Here is a 19,318-nt window from a genome sequence, read left to right on the forward strand (position 1 = left end):
GCCGTCATAAGATAAAGGAAAACAAGGAAGTATAGACAGGAGTGAAAGGATCATGCTAAACTCAAAGTGGGGCCAACTAGGAATCTGGGAGGAAGATGGGAAAGGTTGGTTTGGGATCAGAAAAAAATGGAACCTTGTATAGAGAAGCTTGAAACTTCCCCCTTGGCAGTGGCTATGGGTAGTTTCTTACTGAACCAAGTCAACAGCCCCTGTGTTTTAGGGGCAGGTCACAATTATCTGGCTGTTTCCTAGGAAGAAAAGCATGTCCTTGGCCTAGATTATCCAGATAATTGCCTTAATCCTCCACTTTCCCTTCTGGGTGTTTGTCAACAACCCAAATCCTGGGAAAAGAAATAAAAGAGAATTGGTTTGTGAAAGGAATAAATCACTTTAGACTTTAGCCAGAAGCGACCTTCCTCCCCGCCAGCACAGACTATGATTCTTGATTTCATTAAGTATGGAAACGGTGTTACATATGTCCTTGGAGATTTTTGTCAACTCTTCTCTTACGAATTAATAACAACCAAAGTCCTCTAGTTTGCTAATTAGACGAATGTTGGCTGCCTGATTGGGAAAGTGGACCACGAGGGATTGCTTTTCACTTGTGAAGAAAGAGACACTTCGGCAAAATTACGCGGGGCTTTGAGGTGTCCTTAAATGGTCGCCAGGAGCCTCAATTTCAGAGAAAGGACATGGTTGAATCAGCTACCCAAGACCTACCCATGGTGGACACTGGCGTCTGGTCCTAAAGGAGAGCCTTGTAGTTCCTTCTGTTGGGTTATATATTAGAACCTTCATTTTGACCTTGACTCCATTTTCCGCCAAAGTCACTAATGCTATTTGTGTGAACAGATAGAGCCAGTGTGTTGACCTCCAGACTTCCACAGCACCCAGGTAGGGCGGCTTTTCAGAGGTGCGTGCTCCATGTGGGTTCTTCGGAGGGGCTCGTCAATTTAGATGAAGGGCAGAATGCTCTTTTGCTAGGGAGCTGTCTGAGCTTGGCCGGCGTGCCTCCCCTCCGAGAGCTCTGGGGGTGTCCAGAAAGGGCAGACAGACAGGGATGAATCTGAATGGAATGATATGAGCAGTTACTATGGGAAAAGAATGTGCAATGTTGTCTCCTTCGTTCTAGCCTGCCGAGAACCAAAGACCTCAGACCTGGTGAGACGCAAAGTTCTTCCGATGCAGGTTCAGTCAAGGTGAGGTTGAAACACCTGGGCTCTGCTTTAAAGGCAAATGCATGTTTCCCCTTCCGCTCCTTTTCTCGCCCTGTGTCTGGCCAAAGACATTCTGGGGTTCCTTAGGGACACTCAGTGCTGACTGCTCAGGAAAGAACGGGGCCTATTAGAGGGAGGCTAATAAGCCAGCTGCCCTTGGCCAAGAGGTAGCAACTGCTGGAACAGGTATACAGTTCACTGGGTCGTGGGAAAGTGGGTGGTTGGTGGGAAGTGAGGCTTGAAGATGATGTGTGAGGAAGTGGATTTTAGTACTTGAGTCTTCCTGAAATTGCTGTGTGTTTACTAGAGTAACGTCTGTGGGGATGGCCTTCCTGCCGGACTCAGGAAGATGTTCTCTGTAGAAATCTACCAGATGAGGCCCGCCAGTGGCACCCAGGAACTGGGGATAAATGATCAGCCCCGATGAGGGATGCAGGCTTTCAGATCTGCCTGCCCGGCCTTCCTCCTGGGAGGACCAGAGTGGAGGCCACCAGTGGGGAAGGAATAGGCCCATTACTACTATTTCCTGCCTCATTCTGTAGGAAATACTGTTTCATCTCATCTCCTACCATTCTTCTCCTCACTCTCCACTCCGGCCACACAGGCTGCCCGGCTTTTCCTCTACCTCTACGCACGATGCCGCTTCTGAGCCTTCCACCTCCGTCTGGATCCTGCTTCCACCGGATTTCAGGGAGGCTTCATGCCTCCCTTCCTTCAGCTCCTTCCTCAGCTTTTTACCTGGGAGAGAGACCTTCCTTGGCTGTCCTTTTGAAAATAGTACCGCCCCAAAGTAACAACTATTTAACTTTTCTCTTTTTACACTTTATATAAAATTAAGCCTTCGTCAACCTAATCGATTGATCGATCAGTCAATCAATGAAGGTAGTGATGCCACCGGCATCCAGACTGCAGAGCCGACTTCTCTACTCTCTGGCATTTGCTATGACTCCATCCTCGGCTTGGTTTCGTCCCTACCTGTTGTCTCACATCCATTTTTTCATTTGTTCAAATTCTATCTCCACCTAGCCCACAAAAAGAAGTAAGTCAAAGTTACAAGTACTGGAGCATTTTGTGTTTTGTTTATGTCCGAGTTCTCCTGCCAAGAACAATACTTGCTCCACAGGAGGCACCCAAGAAAACATAACCACCCTGGACACTGACTGAATGAATGGGATTGACAAACAATGGCTCAAGACCTCGTTCTTTCTTTAGGGCTGCATTTAGTATTCTTGGGCAAGCTCCTAAACTTGCTAACAAGACGTTAGTTGCCTCTTTTGAAAAATGAGGACAATCACAATAACATATGTCTCTGGGTATTACTGTATGGGTTCAATGCAACCTCGATAGCCAGCAATTATTGAGTGCTAGGTGCCAATTACCCTTCTGAGTGCCTTCCATGTATTAGTTCATTTAATCCTTATTACAGCCTCTGAGGTAGGTATTCTTATTATTACCATTTTATTATAGATTTTATTACCAATTTTATTATGGACAGGTAAACGGAGGCTCAGAGAAATCAGTAAACTTGCTCAAAGTCACATTGCAAAATGTGGACCCAGGATGCAAATCCAGGGTCTTCATAGTCTTTGGGGTCTTCAGGGTTTACTCCCTTAGGCACTAAGCTCTAACTAAGCCCTACAGAAAGACTTTAGCAGAATGCTTGCCCAAATGAACCCTTGTCACTGGTAGCTAGTGCTTTTAGGAATGGTGACAATGCATCCCAGTGACTAGAACTGGCCAGAGCCAAGTGACCTGAAATATCATAAGGCAGGATATTCCTCAATCCCTCACCCTTCCTCTGGATATTTCCTTCTATTTCTGTCTTTCCCTTTGCAGGCAAGGCATTTCCTTGGGAACAGTGACAGTGGAATACAAATTCCATCCCCTTTCCTGATCTCTATGACCTACCTGGAGCAAGATTCTCCACTAACAGGGATAGACCTGTTCTTTCCAAGGAGACATCTTGCAGAGCAGCCCCTGAGCTATTAAAAAAGACCGCTGGGCTTTGCATTTTTAAAGTGATTATAATGGGAGGTTAGGTGACAAGGTGTCAGGTAGCTCATGTAGATGAAAAAGCAAGCCTAAATCTTGGTTTTAAGGATCTTTCTGGAAGATAGGCTGTTGGAACATGGACCTACGTGTCTCTAGCAGCCAGTCACCCACGAACCCCCAAAGGCAGCATAGTCTTTCAACAGATGGACCAAAAGATGAGCTTGTTTGCCAATTCAGAAGCTCCTTGACCTGCAGACCTTGTACAAAACTTGGGCTAAAGATTTGTTGAATGAAGTCAGTGTGGGTGGAATATTTGCTCTGAGCAAAGTGCCCTATAGACACGTGAAATAGATTTCTTCAGATGATATCAAATGGCCCAGCATAGACACCAGGTTGGGAACCATAACTGCTAAGTGCTGCCTTGGGTACCATCTTAGCTTCCTGTGTGCCCTTCTGTACCCTTATTTCCCTCTCTGCGCTTCCTTTCCCCATTCATTAAACAGAGACAAAAACATTGTTTCCTAATGGAATTCTAACTTAGCGATCGTTAGCACTGATACCCGATGAAAGCAAGCTCTCCGATGTGTGTGCCTCTCCCCAGAGAACCCCTGAGTGCTCTCTGGGGGCTTTCGCTTCAAGTGCTCATTTGAAAGGCCTTTTCCCATTTACACCCAGTGCTCTGTGTTTCTGCCAATCACTGTACCCTGAGAAAGCTCTATTCTCTGAGGTGTCCTAATTATATATGCTGATTGCTAAATCAAACTACTGTATCAACACAGTTTAGTTCAAGTCAATTCCTAATGTTGCCCCATTATGATAATGTTTGGAGGAAAAAAGATGCCTCGATTTCTCTCATTCAATTGAACTTCCCTTCCTGTTTAATTTCACAGTTAATTTTTCTCTGTGTGCATGTCTAGCATACCCTTGGATCGCAGCTATTATGCCAGATATTATCCTCCGGTTAAAATCCTAGCAGCTGGAGACATGCCAGAAATGGAGATGGATGAACAGAATGAAGGTTGAGATGTGCAAGAGAATTTGCTCAGTGGCAGAGGGGGAGTGTGTGTGTGTGTGTGTGTGTGTGTGTGTGTGTGTAAGTGAGAGGGTGGGGGAGGTGGGCAGGACGGAGAGAAAGAATGAGACAGCTTTTCTTTCCTGCTGTAACCAAATATCTACGTGGGGCCTGGCGTGGATACTACGGGGGCCACCGTGACCGTCTCTCGCCCTGATCTCTCTGGGCCCATGGGTCCCAATGCAGGGAGACGCCATTACACCAGCTCTACTCAGCATCCTTCAGCAAGCAAAAACTGCAGGGTGCCCCCACCAAGAAGCCAGCCCTTCCCTTTGGCGACCTGCCTCCCGGGTTCCAACACCTGCACACCCAGCTCCAGTACGAGTGTGTGTCGCCTTTCTACCGCCGCCTGGGCAGCAGCCGCCGCACGTGCCTGAGGACTGGGAAGTGGAGCGGACGTGCCCCGTCCTGCATCCCTAGTGAGTCAAGGCTTGTCCTTGGGCTGGAGCCCCTTACAGCTTCCATGGCTACCTGTGAAAAGCCATTAACCCTCTTGCAGACTTTTTGGAAAAGACTTCTTGCCCAGTGATCTTAGATGAATTTTTTTGGAGGGAGCATACTTCCTTGTGGATAATTCTATTATGTTTACTTGGATAAAAGGGAGAGAACCATCATTAAACACCCAAGTGGGGAAAGGGTTAACAATCCTAGAAGGCTTCTAAGCACGTCATCTTGGATAGCCTGTCTGAGCCCATTTTCATGCTCATCCATTGGTACTGAGTATGTAACTGTTATTAATTAGGTGATGAGCTATTAATTACCCATAGGTTATGATGATGACTACTGAAGTAATATGTGGAAGTATCTGGAACAGGGTCTTGCACATAGTAAACTGCCTTCCCCATCCTCTTTGGGGATGGCTTAATTCTTTGTGGTCAAGTTTATAATGATAGTCATGATATTTTGAGTCTCACTGTTTACATACATGATCATCCAGTCTCCTCAAGAATTGGATGAGACAAGTGTGGTTACTGTATCCATTTTGCAGGCAAGAAGACTGAGGCTTTAAGAGATTAAGCAATTTCCCCCAAGTCCTATTGATAGTAAGTGCCTGGGATCAAAAGCCTTCAATCTTAACCCTAGACCTTATAGCCAACCATGTCAAGGTGGGTGATTACCGTTTAGTGGGAAAAGAAAAACAGCTTAGATGCTTCATCACGCACACAGTGCTTACCTTTCGGGTTTGTGTTTCCTTGGTTGAGCTACACATTCCCCTTTGGATGGAAAGTCGGAGTTTATCTTACTGAGCCAGTGCTTTCTCCATAGTCTGTGGGAAAGCTGAGAACATCACTGCTCCAAAGACCCAGGGGGTGCGCTGGCCGTGGCAGGCGGCCATCTACAGGAGGGCCAGCGGGGTGCACGGTGGCGGCAGCCTGCACAAGGACGCGTGGTTCCTGGTCTGCAGCGGCGCCCTGGTGAACGAGCGCACCGTGGTGGTGGCTGCCCACTGTGTGACTGACCTGGGGAAGGTCACCATGATCAAGACAGCAGACCTCAGAGTCGTCCTGGGGAAGTTCTACCGGGACGATGACCGGGATGAGAAGACCATCCAGAGCCTGCGGGTGAGAGCGGGCTGTCACGGGGGAACTGGGCTCGGTTAACTCCACACTGGGAGAGCAGTAGCTGTGTCCGTGCCAGCGCCTTGGCACTGTAGCAGCCAGCCCAGAGCCTGGCATGTAGCAGGTACCCAATATTTCACATAAACAGATACCAGAAAGGGGCATCTAGAAAGACTAGGGAGTCTTTTTTCCTTTTGTTTTCAAAATAAAAGTGTAACAAATATCATCTATCATGGAGGTCATCAAAAGTTAATCACCTATTGTGTTTAGGGCATTGTACTAGGTAGGCTTTGAGGACATAGAAGGATTTTATCCAAGATACTCCTAATCAATTTATAATATTCATCTGTTTTTATCTGCCTCTTTCCCTCCCTCACTCTGTTTTGTCTACCTACCCACCCCCCTCTCTGTCCGTCTGTCTATCTATCTATCTATCTATCTATCTATCTATCTATCTATCATCCATCTTATCCATCTATCCATTCATTATTGATCTCCCACAGTACGCCAGTCACAGGGAACAGGTACAGAGCTGATACATAAGAATAGATACATAAGGCATGTTTTGCCCCGAAGAGTCCACAGGCTAGTGGAAGTGACAGACCAGAATATTATGATTAGTTTGACACAAGAGAAGCCCTGAGGAAATGTGCCCACATGTAGTTGAAGTAATAGAACGTGAACATCAAAATGTTAGAGCGTAAGATATAAGCTCCTAGAAGCTCCCATCAAAGAGAATGACCAGCAAGGGTTGGGACAATCAGCGAAGACTGTGGAAAAGGCTTGTGGAACATTCTGGGTGTAGCTCTGTTTTACTAGCTTACAGATAAATGTATATGGTGAGCCAGAGGTTGCCCACTAGTAGCCCTTAGGGGTTTGTGTTTAGGTGGTGCTAACATACATTTTTTTTTTAAAACCAGTTATGTGCCAACATTTAAAAATCAGGAGGTTCAGATGAAGATCTGGAGTCTGTTCTCTGGCAAGGGTAGACTGCTGCCCCCTTTTGGCTGGGCAGTGGTCAGCTGGAACAAAGTGGCCTCTACCCATTTTAGATGGGGGGTGCAACATTGTCGTCTGCAGCCCCCTCTTCCACCCTATTAGTGAACACCACCTGCCAGGCGGCAGTGGGCTTTTCACTTTGCAAGCCCCGAAAGAGAGCTGTTGTTTGCCAGGACCCCTTAAGCAAAGTATCTCTAAAGAATTGCATGTGTCTCTGAGACATTTTCTCCGGATAATTTAGCCCCAGGGCTTGCCTGCTCCTGTTCACGGTGCAGCTCGTGGCTCACCATTACTGTCCGTTTCCTGCATTTGCAGATTTCTGCAGTCATTCTGCATCCCAACTACGACCCCATCCTGCTGGACACGGACATCGCCATCCTGAAGCTCCTGGACAAGGCCCGCGTCAGCACCCGCGTCCAGCCGGTCTGCCTCGCCGCCCCGCGGGACCTCGGCACCTCCTTCCAGGAGTCCCGCATCACCGTGGCCGGCTGGAACGTCCTGGCAGATGCGCGAAGCCCGGGCTTCAAGAACGACACGCTGCGCTCAGGGGTGGTCAGGGTGGTGGACTCGCTGCTGTGTGAGGAGCAGCACGAAAACCACGGCATCCCCGTGAGCATCACGGACAACATGTTCTGTGCCAGCCGCGACCCCACCGCCCCTTCTGATATCTGCACGGCAGAGACGGGAGGCATCGCCGCTGTGTCCTTTCCGGGCCGGGCGTCCCCTGAGCCACGCTGGCATCTGGTGGGGCTGGTCAGCTGGAGCTATGACAAAACATGCAGCCACAGCCTCTACACGGCCTTCAGCAAGGTGCTGCCTTTTAAAGACTGGATCGAGAGGAACATGAAATGAGCCTCAGCGCCACTGAGATGCTTTTCCTGAGTCCATCTCTATGTGTGTTGCCTGAGACAGTGTGGACCTGAGGTTTGATTCCGCCTGAGAATTTGGCTGGGCCAGGGCTTCTGACTTCAGGATCGCAACTCAGTGGAGAGTGAGTAGAGCTCACTTTTTGGTAGACCACTGCCCTCCTGGCCCCTGAGACCATTTGGAAGACACCGTGGCTGCTTTGCAAGAACAGAGTTGGCCTCTGAAAAGACTATGTGAATAGCGAAGGAGTGGTCTGCCTTCCACCAGCCCGGTGGCTTTGCCCACCTGCCCTACGGTGGTGTGAATGTCATGGTCAGCTCTGGCGGAGAGAGCGTTGGCCAAGAAGTCTGGGTTTCATGAGGTCTCTTCCAGGACTCTAGCCAGACCAAGTTCCAAAAGCCCGCCTGTGGGATAGCCCAGGACAGTGGAACTTGGGTGTGGCTCTGGCTTTTGTGTACATTGTCACTGTAAAGTGTGGCCCTTTCCTTCTCAATCCCCTGTCCATATTTTAATAAAACGACGGTTGGCTTCTGACCTACAGAACGAAGGTGCTATGGCTCTCATTCCTGCATGCTGCTTGTCTGAGCTACATGTGTCAGGGCTGATGGCTTGATGACAGCCCTTTAAAATAGATCCTCAACTTATAATTTCAAAACAATGCGTATGGCAAAGTTGATGCGAGTCCCTGAATTTGCTGGGTTATGGCCTGGAGGAGGAGCAACATGGAGGCCATCAGAAAAGGCTCAGAGGAAAATACCAGGGATTAGATGATTTCTAGTGTGTCTTCTGGCTCTCATGTTCTAGATCTAACTCAAAGCTCTGCTTTGAACTTCTATAAATCTTGATGACATATTTTCATAGTATCTGAACTGGAATCACCTATTTATCACACTAGATTATGATGTGCCAAGACAGCGAAGCTCCACTGTTTTTCTAGAACCGATGTGATTTTCCTTTCAAACCCTCCCTGGCCCCCACTGGATACTGGAGGGGAAAAAAACGAATTCAGTCCCTGAAGGGATCTTTTCTGTAACATTCACTCTTTTCTCCTTTCTTCCATGCTCTCCTGGCCAGTCTCCTCCCCTCCAAGATGGTGCCGGGGAGGCTACATGACTTTAAGCACTGGGGCACGATAGGACTCCAGAGTGCCTGCTGATTCTGGGTGGGAGTGGTGGATCCTTCCCACTCCTGGCCGATCTGCTGACATTGACCTCAGGTGCTACAGCTGTAACCACGGAAACTTGTGCTGTTTTCTCTGCTTCCCTGGGGCCCAGCAGCCCTCCCTGCTGACGTGGTACTCCTGAGATGTGGGGGTGACTCCCTTTTGGCCCTGGTTTGGGTCACTCGGCCTCATTGGCACAGTGACAGCCTTCTCTGGGAGACACCCTGCCAGGCTCTCAGTGACCTCCCCTTCTTCCCTTGGGGCCTTTGCAAGAACATCTCGATCTTTTCTGTACTTCATGAGGGCTGAGACCCCAGGGTTGATGCAGAGAACTCTAGAAGGTATTCATTTCCTATAGACCCAAACAGGAACATTACTGTTTCTCAATCTGCTGGAGAGAAAGCTCGACCTTCAGCTCTTTAGCTCCAACACAAGAGGTTAGGATACCCTTGTCTCCCAACCTGCCTCACTGTCTCTGTGTCTTTACGTAATTTCCTGAGCCAGGAGACCGTTTCTAGTACTTTTATCATTTTGTTGGGCTTTCTTAGGGCTTTCTGTAATCCACACCCACCTCCTTCCTCGTGGCTTAATCTAAGAGCAATGTATTAGTTATCAACTTCTGAGTAACAAGCATCTAATGCTTAGTGGTTAAAATAAGCTAGTTATTCTCTCCTAGCCTCAGTGGGTCAGGAACTGGGGAGCTGAGCTTGGCATGAGGTCATAGCCATCTGAGACCTTAACTGGGGCTGTGGCATTGGGTTCAACAGATAGTTCTACCAAGTTGCTCAAAGATTTTGTCTATGTCTTCTTTTATTTTTCTAAGCCTAGAAAACTTGGATTTTCAGAGGTATAATGGGAGTCTGAGCAAAGAAATCTAAATTCAAACTCCTGCTTTTCAACTTCATTCCTAAGTGACCTTGGGCAAGTCATCTAACCTAGTGACCTCAGTTTCACCAACTGTTAGGCTGACTTGATAAAATCCATCTTTTGTGGGGACCATGATGATTAAGTCAGATACCATGTGAAGTGCTGAGCATAGTACCTGGCTTATGGCTCGGTGCCTGTAATGCCTGGTGGGGACTTGGCTGTCCAGCTGAACACAGCTCCATAGAGCCTATATCTGTGCCTCTGTGGGCACATCCCACGTGGCTGCCCATGTGCATACCTCGTTCTCTCTGTCCTGACCCTCCCCCAACACCTGGACCATCAGTTCCCTACTTTCCTGACATCCTCTGTACTACTTAGTGTAATTTTCCACCTTTGCCCTGCCATTCAGATTTGATTCATATTTATGTCATCTCAGCTATGACTCTGATCCCCTCAGAAGCTGAACCTGGCCTGAAATCCTGACAACCCTGCCTCGGGGTACTTGGTTAATAGCCCCATGGTCATTTCTACACTACCCCCACCACCCCCAAGATCTTCCCATCCCAACCATGGCCTGATGGGCTGCAAGCACGCTGCCACACTGACCTAAATCTCTAGTTCTGGACAAAAGAGTCAGACACCAGCCTGTCCCTTGGCCATATCTGGCACCATAGGAATGTCATCCATATCTTTATAACATGGCCCTCATATCCTAAGATGGGGCTCTAAGGATGAGAGATCTCTTTCTCAGCTGGGAATCTGGAGTGGCCCATCAGTCAGGGGGCTTTTTTTGTTTGTTTGTTTTGTTTTGTTTTTCCCCAGAGAATCAGAACTTCTAAGAGTTTTATAGAATAAGGGATAGTAACGAAACCATAGAGTTGTGGACACTGGCAGGGAAGACTGTGGGAGGCTCTTGCCTTTTGCATCTGGTGTTGAACCTGGAAGCAACAGGGCCAGCAGTTGGGAAGGAAAGCCAGCTGGGAAGCTGGCCGAGCAAGGACAAGTTGAGACCTCCAAGGACCAAGGGAAGCCCATGTTGTCCCTTGCCGTCCCCCGCCTCAGTGATGTGAGTGACCTGCAGGAGAAGCTGGCACCCTTTGCATGTAGCTGTACACACACCTGATCCAGGACACTCAGAAAAGCTTGAAGATTTCCAGCAGGTGGGCCTGGGTGCCATCCCCCTCAGCCCCCAGCAAGGTAAGCTGGTCAATGAGTGACATTGTGTGTGAACTATCACCGTGACTGGTGCGCTACCAGCTTTCCGAGCATGGAGGTACTGCTCCGCTTCCTTCTTCAGACCTCATATAAGTTCCTCTTGTGCCCACTCTCATCTGCAATCATATAAGGAAGGGAATTTTGCGTAGTTCCAGCTTCCCCTAGGTTGACCTAGAATGAAAGCCATTGCAAACTATGGAATATGAATACTGAACAAATGTTTGTCCATTCGGAATGCATTTGAGGAGAGCCTGGGAAGACTCCTGCTTCATCCAGAACAGTTTGGTTCTGATTCCTTTTGTAGTAGTTTTTTTGTCTTTTATGCACATGCAGCTGCCAACATGGAACATTCTATTGGCGAGGCCTTGAGGAGGCGGCCTAGCACCTGCAGCTAGGCTGTGGTGCTCTCTTGTTGAAGGTCAGTAATTTCACAAGATGTCAATAGCAGTCAAGATCATTCTGTGACTGTGACAGAGCAAGACACCAACAAGACCACATTATCCTGTCAATGAACAGACAAAAGCAAGGTCACCATACAAACCACAAAAACACCAACTATTCCCTCTCCAGTTAATATGTGTGACTGGCTGCTTCTACCAAGTGCTGTTTTAGCCTTACCTAGTCTTCCTTCCTTTTAGATAAGATTTGTTAAGATAGCTATTCTAGAATTACCTCCACTTACTGATACTACCTGATCCAGAACAAATGATCCAGAACAAAGTCCCACCTCTTGCAACCTCCCCTAGATCACCTAATAGAAGCCCAAATCCTCTAAGTTCTTTCTAATACTATCTAGGTGAGATACCCCACAGTTCCCCCATGTTATACACTCTCTTTTATTTCAAAGAGCAATTAAGTCCAACTTGCTTAAGTATTGTTGTGTTCCTGGTGGTCTTTGGCCAGAAGTCACTGAAAAAAATGTATATGCACACATAAACTTCTATGTGTATAGTAAGAGTTTTGCCTAAATCATATAGATCTTACTTAGATTTTGTATTTCGTATGATACATAAAATGTAAGTAAAGTCTATATGATTTAGGTAAGACTCTTACCTTCCTTCGGAGTGGTCAGGCTTACATATCAAGAGGACTTTTTCAAGAGTAATTGAGTAGTGGACTCACATTCTCTTCTCTCACATCAACTCCAACAGGAATTGAGATCAAGGGGCAATCTAAGCACGCTAGCATTTCCAGTTAACTTATCATTCACAGGGTACTTAGAGTCTTTGGGGTGGTGGATGGAAAGGAAGTAGGATATTATAAGAACTTGGCAAGTGCATAAGATTAAGCATGGAGAGGGAGGGCCTGGAGAAGGACCAATTGTTGCCCGACATGAGTCCTTTATTGCAATGACAGGTCAGGTTGGCCAGCCAAGACAAGGCCAGTCAAGGTGAAGCCAGTTGGTGGTGGATTTCAAATGCTGAGGTTAATAATTTGGCTTCTTATTGCCCATTGGTGAATATCAAACTAATGTTGATGTTTCCAGGAGTGAAAGGGTAAAAGTGGAATTTTAGAAAGGCCTATCGGGCTGACTGTGCAGACAGAGGTAGTAGTTAGAAGACCCAGCCTGAGCTCAAATTCCATCTCTGTCAATTTGCGTGCTGTGACCTTGAGTGTGACACACGATCTCTATTCTGTTGTTGCCTTGTCTATAAATGGGGGTGGTAACGCATATGTGAGTTCAGCATGGAAGACGTTGTCTGACCCATTGCACATGGTCAATAATGGCCGCTGTTATGACCGTTGTTTAGTTGTTCTTCAGGAGGAGGAGACTGGAGATCTGGGAACCAATTATGAGAAACCTTACAAGGAGTGGAGAGGAGAAGAGAAGTCTTTCAATGCTGCTGACATCCAGCATCAGAAATAAGTCCAAAAACCTGCACAATGGGGTTGATAACAAGAAAGGGTGGGCAGAAATACATAGGGGCCACGGGTTAGAAAAACCAAAAAGTCTGAGAGCAAGGAGCAATGGGATTGTGTAAGTGGGAGGTGTCTGAATAAATTTCTGAGACAAAGTGCTAGGCTTGGCTTGCAGTGATTTTTTAATACATTTCCCATCTGTGTGTGTGTGTGTGTGTGTGTGTGTGTGCTGAGATGGAGTAGGGGGCTAGATTTATTAAAAGGGACCAGGCTCAGCTGGACAGGTAGGAAATATACAGCTATTTTACCCCCTCCTTTCCAGCATAATACACATTCTCTGAAGTTATGGGTATGGGGTTTGAATATGAATCTTTACAGTTCTTTGGGATTTTAGAATTTTCTGCTGTCAAACTCATCACCTACTCAAAACTTAATGGGCCTTCCACATTCACATCCTATATCAGGATATTAGTCAATAAAATCTCTTCGATCCCGAATTCAATCAAGAATTGTGTCTATCGATTTTTTACCTGCCTGTCATTCATTCATCAACAAAAATGAGTAGAGTGCTTACTGTGTGCAAAGGACCGAAACACTATAGACTTGGTGCTTGTTCTAGGTCACATAATCCCAGAAATGAGAAATCATGAGAAGTACTAGGAAGGAAAACACAGGGTGCTGTGAGACCCGCTAGCAAGGGTGGCTGGCTTCATCTGGAGGGTGGGGTGAAAGCTTGCCTCCCACAGTTGGCTAGCAGGTGGAGAATGGGATGTGGAGAAGAACATTCCAGATAGGGAGTAGAGCATGTGCCAAGGTGTTGAGAAGCGGGGCTTCTGGCATGTGTGAGGCACTTCTAGAAACCGGCAAGGCCACGGTGGGAAGCATGAGGAGAACGGTGGTGCGGCGTGTAGCTGGGGATGGAGTCCCATGGTCCGTGTCACCTAGGGAGGTGGTAAGATGAGGCGAGTGGGCATGGCCGGGACTACCCTGCATGTATCAAACCCTGTGAATTCCTACATGTTCCCTAGGAATTAGTAGTGAGATCAACCCAATCACGTGTAACCTTTGGCTTTGACGCGGGGTTTTTCCATTGCACTTCTAACCTGGGCAGGAAGACCCTGAGTATCATTGCTCTGACACAATCACATATTGTTTGAATGGAGCCTGGTCGTAAATGAAAAGGAGCTAAAAGAAGGCCGACAGCCAATGCAAGATGCAAAGAATAAGACACTTAGATCTCCGCTCCGGACTGCCTTATATTTTTCTCCTTCTTCAGGATCCTGTGAAAATTTTGAGGGAAATGGTGCGGATCCCCAGGGCTTGGGGAAATTTATCTTTTCAGGGCTGCTGGAAAGATGAGAACATTTGGGAGTGGTTTGGTAGCAATTTGTGGTTTCTCTTTGCTTTTCCTGGCAGCAGAAGCCGCTTTCCCTAGCAGGGCTCTGCCCGGATGTGCTGTTGAGGCCCAGCATTTTAAGAAGAGCGTCTCAATGGCTGAGTTTTTTAGGGCTCACGTCACGTTTGTATTTCAATTCACTGAGTGTTTCTCCAGAGGCTTGGAGTCTAGGTTTGATGGAGAGTTTTGTCAACAAAGAAAAAAAAGTCAGTAGATAAAATTAGTGAATGGCTTTCTCAAGTGAAGAATGGTATTAGAGATTGAATTCTCAGAGAAGAAAAACAATAGTGTTCTGTTCCTGAATTTATGGTTTCTAGGAAAAGGTAATTCCAGACCAAAGAGAAAGAAAGGACGTTATTAATCCCTGATTGCAAAGGAGAGCAGGGTGTTACAAATAAAATATCGGCCACGTGCTAATAAATGAAACCTTCAAGTGAACTGGAATGTTTCTCCTTTAATTGTTATGCAAACGTATAGTTCAGCCTTTGATTTGAAGAAGATCTCTGAATCTATAATCTTCATTTAGAACCAAATTACCTGGTTGCTATCTTTCGTTCTCTTAATAAGGAAAATAACTTTATAAGAAAAAACACTTTTGGGATTTGATACAAAGCCTCTCCCTCAGAATAATCATGTAATTTCAGAAAGAGATGAATAGAGAAAATAGGACAAATCACATCACTGGATTTTCTGAGGTCACGAGAGCCTGATTTGGGTTCCTGATTCACTCCTTTAGCCAAATCATTTAGCATTTAACCACCAGAAGCTGGTGTCAAGCAAAGAAATCATCTCAAGTATACACAGTGTTCACCCTTCGCCCTTCAGAAAGATGTCACTAGGGAACATTGTAATGTCCCAGCAGAACAAAGGGAAAGACCCATAACTGGCATTCTTTGCCATGATTAGAAAAAAATGCGGGTAGAAATTAAAACACCAGCAATTGCTCTCAAAAAAAGATTTCCACTTTATACAGGATCAAGCTACTAGAAAAGAGACAGCCACTCTAATTCAGATTTCTATGGTTTTTACAGTGGGCATAAAGAATTTGTGCCAGCCCTGACATTTAGCCTCAAGCCATCTCGTAGTAGAAGATGCTGACATATGGAAATGATATACCAAGAACTCACAGTTCATTTCTTCCCATTGTCTCCTTTCCTCTTTCATCTCTGCTGAGTAAATGGAATGAAGTCACACTCTTTCCATTAGAATTCATCAGGAAATAAGTGTAGCTAGCAAACGTTTTAGTCTCTCTGGGCTCTCTACTTAATGAGATGCTTTCTGCCTCAAGAATGGATTATATTTAGATCAAATTCTCAGTCTGAATTGAGATTTCTATGAAGTAACATCTCTTTCTCATCAGCGTAGAGAGTGAGTAAAAATAGAACTCCCTTCTCTCCTGCTAATGTGTGTTAACAAGGAAAGAGTGAATGAACGCAACATGTATCTTATGGCTCCAAACACAGGGAGATGGATGATGTCCTTTATTCTCTATCCAGTGACCACACCGGGACAAGCAGAATCACAGGCAGGGGCGTCGATAGCTGTACTGTGTTGCCGGCTCCCAAGTGTCACCACTATTGCCACTTCTGAGTGATGAGATACCACTTCTGAGTGATGAGAGCAGCTGCACCCAGGAGACGGACATAATAAGGATGATGACAGGGATCACCGTGTGCCAGGAAGTGAGCTAAGTGCTTTATGTGACGTTGCCTCACTGGGTTCTCATCCAAGCCCACTAGATGGGGTAATTACCACCCCACTGATGTCCAGAGAGTTAAGTGACTTACTCAAGGTCATTCAAAATGGCAAGAGAAACGATGAACTCAACTGGAAACTCGCTGGTCCAAATCCAGACGAGGTGGTTCCCAAGTCAGTCTTATTCAGAAGCCCATGTTCTAGCTCCCACTGTGACCACCTCAGTATTCTTTTTTTTTTTTAATTTTTAATGTTTATTTATTTCTGAGAGAGAGATAGAGAGTGAGTAGGAGAGGGGCAGAGAGAGAAGGAGACACAGAATCTGAAGCAAGCTTCAGGCTCTGAGCTGTCAGCACAGAGCCTGATGCAGGGCTCGAACTCACAGACTGAGATCATGACCCAGGCTGAATTTGGACACTTAACTGACTGAGATACCCAAGCGCCCCACCTTAGCATTCTTTTTTTTTTTTTTAACATTTATTTATTTTTGAGAGACAGAGACAGAGCATGAGCAGGGGAGGGGCAGAGAGAGATGGAGATACAGAATCCAAATCAGGCTCCAGGCTCTGAGCTGCCAGCACGGAGCCCGACGTGGGGCTCGAACTCGTGAACCGTGAGATCATGACCTGAGCCAAGTCAGACGTTTAACCGACTGAGCCACCCAGGCGCCGCCCACCTTAGCATTCTTAATCCACTGATCTGGGGCTGCCGCTGTGAAAATTCTCCCCCTGTCCGTTACCTCTCTAAGCCCCCTTCTCTTTCCAAAACCTTTTCATTTTCTTTTCTTTTTTTTAATTTTAATTTTTTTTTTTTTGAGAAAGAAAGAGCAAGAGCACATGAGTGGGGGAGGAGCAGAGAAAGAGAGAGAGAGAGAGAGAGAGAGAGAGAGAGAGAGAGACAGAATCTGAAACAGGCTCCAGGCTCCGAACTGTTGGCATAGAGCCTGATGTGGGGCTCAACCTGAAGAACCTTGAGATCATGACCCAAGCCAAAGTTGGATGTTTAACTGACCTAGCCACCCGGGCACCTTAAAATCTTTTCATTTTCAACTTCATTTCAGCCTTCTCTGTTTTCTCTCACTGATGCTCTTAATTTCAGGGACAATGCTGTTGAGAATACTATCTTTCCCTTAAAATAGAAACATTATACAGTAATTTTCACTCATCCTAAAAGTAGCTCACATGTTTGAAAACAGTATACTCACATTGTCAGGGTGAAAGGGCTTCAATATCCTCCTCTGTTTCATTGATTAAAAAAAAAACATAACGACATCTAGTCTTATAGTCTTTATCAGGCCAAACTTTTAAAAGACAGATCAGACTTGCAGCTTCTGATTCCTGGGCTGCTTAGGAAGGTATGGGGCAGACATCTAGTGTGTGATGTCTGCTTTACATGTGTCACTTTTGTAGCTACAGGAATGGCTTCCATTTAATAAAGGGGGGAGTTTAGTCTCTGAGGGATTAGGTGGCCTACTCGATGCCATGGGGGAAGGAGCTCGGCTTTGAACACAGGCCTGCTGGACGCCAACACCCATACAGTCTTTACCAGAACAACTGCATGGAACCTGAAAAGACATATTTGTTCACTGGTGGTTCTGACTTTGCAAAGAATCGTAAGAATGAATGTCCCACCAAATGAGCCAATGGTGGGTGTTTTTCCCATTCCTAAATTCTGGACAACATCAATAATCTTTAAGAGCAAGTGTGATGAAATGGTTATTATATTCAGGGGGGAAAAGTCAAGTTGAGATTTCTCAGACATTACTAAATGACAATCCCTTTTGGAGAGAGAACCCCTTGGGTCACTTGGCTACTATTTCTCTCTCTAGGTCACTTTCTTCTGATAAACTTTGAACATGGAAACATTTCTCCTCTGTTGCCATCATGGGAGGGAAAGGGCTTATTTCACAGCCTTTTATGGGAAAAAATGGTGTAGGACTTTTTTTTTCTTTTCTATATTAGGAGCCTCCCCCACCCCTCACCCTACATTGAGATGCAGTAGCCAATCTCAAGCAATCTGAAAGAGAACCAAGACAGGAAATGCATCCCTTACAAGAACATAAGAGGAGAAGGGAGAGTCTTTATGTCTCCTTTGGTCCAACTAAGCTCCAGTAATGAGCTAATGGTTGGAGAGGAATGTTAAACCTTGTGGAAGTTGGGACTGGAGCCTTTGGGACCATCTGATGATTTTTTCTAGCAAAGGGTCTAGTTGAGTCTTCTCTGCTGGAAGATTCTCCAGGTAGAGAGGTCCCTGCATGTCAGGTGGACAGCCTGTTCCAGTAATGATGGCATTATTATTACCATAGTTTGCGCAGCGGAAGGGTTAAAGGCAAAGTTCTACAGGAAGATTGCCCACACCCAGCTCCACCCCTGCTTTATCCTTTGGCCCAAGAGCTCCATCCTCCACCTTTCATCCTCCAGCTGTGCTCCCCAGGGAGGCTGGGCTGCGAGGACAGCGCAGGAGTTGCATCAATGTGCTTTCCAGCTCCAAATTTGGCCAGTAGGGGGCCCCCGCGGGGAGAGAAGAACCGGAGGGAAGTAGGATCAAGTTATTTAGTCCCAGCCCCACCCCCAACCCACAGGTCGCTGTGGCAACAAAGGTCTCTGGTCCCTTTCTGCCTAGGGCACTCCCCTCTAGGTTCTAGCAGCCTCCCTTCAAAACTGGGGTAGGTAATGTTGTCCTACCATTACCAGCCCCGTGGGGGGGAGGGGTGTCTGCACTATCCGTTGGGATTTTCCTACATCCTTCTCATATAGTCCCTTTACTAAACTGTGCCCAATTTACTTAATCTGAATATGCCATCTTTTTCTAGCTAGCACCTTGACTTATACGGCCACTCACTATCTGTGTAACTTTGCGCAAATTCCTTAGTCTCTCTTGGCCCCAGTTTTCTGCTCTGTAAAATGGAGTTAATAATAATACTAGCCTCTGTAGAAGGCCATCTAAAGGCTGGATCAAACGAGGTTATACATATCGCGATACTTTGAACACACACTAGGGCTCAGTAGTGTTAGGTGATACCACAAACACCGTGCAGTCCCTGGACACTACCTTAATTCCACTGCGGTAAGTCACTTTTCAGAGCCCGGGTTAGACCTTAAGTAAACAATCGGTAAGGGAAAAGAAAAAAGATCCCTTGTGGTAAAAATTAACTCTGCCAGTCTTTTAAATTACCTATCAGAGTATGGTACAGAAAAATTTTGGCATTCAGTGCTGCAGAGTAGTTCTTCACACTAAGTTTAGGAACCCTTGAGCAAGATCTGAGAACGAAAAATCTATGTGCAAAGCTCAGAGCATCCCATCCCTTCACCTTGGCCTTCACCGTGGAATCCCTGGAAGAGACAGATGCCAGAAAATCCAGAAGTGCCCCTGCTTGTAGGGTTGACCGTGTTCTGTTCTATCAAGTCTGTCAGCTTC

At 46.4% G+C, this 19,318-nt stretch overlaps 1 protein-coding gene across 1 annotated transcript in view; it reads left to right on the top strand.

The window, feature by feature from the left end:
* Window positions 1-8,253, top strand: part of PAMR1 (peptidase domain containing associated with muscle regeneration 1) — a 74,589-nt gene extending 66,336 nt beyond the window's left edge. The window contains exons 8-11 of the mRNA XM_039233389.1: window positions 1,133-1,199; window positions 4,468-4,700; window positions 5,548-5,843; window positions 7,155-8,253. Of these exons, the coding sequence (XP_039089320.1) occupies window positions 1,133-1,199; window positions 4,468-4,700; window positions 5,548-5,843; window positions 7,155-7,691 (1,133 nt within the window). The 3' untranslated portion in view covers window positions 7,692-8,253. The remainder of the gene's footprint in view (window positions 1-1,132; window positions 1,200-4,467; window positions 4,701-5,547; window positions 5,844-7,154) is intronic.
* Window positions 8,254-19,318: the final 11,065 nt, after the last annotated feature.

Source organism: Hyaena hyaena, unplaced genomic scaffold, assembly GCF_003009895.1.
Source record: "Hyaena hyaena isolate Hyena2069 unplaced genomic scaffold, ASM300989v1 scaffold_74, whole genome shotgun sequence".
NCBI classification, from domain to species: domain Eukaryota; kingdom Metazoa; phylum Chordata; class Mammalia; order Carnivora; family Hyaenidae; genus Hyaena; species Hyaena hyaena.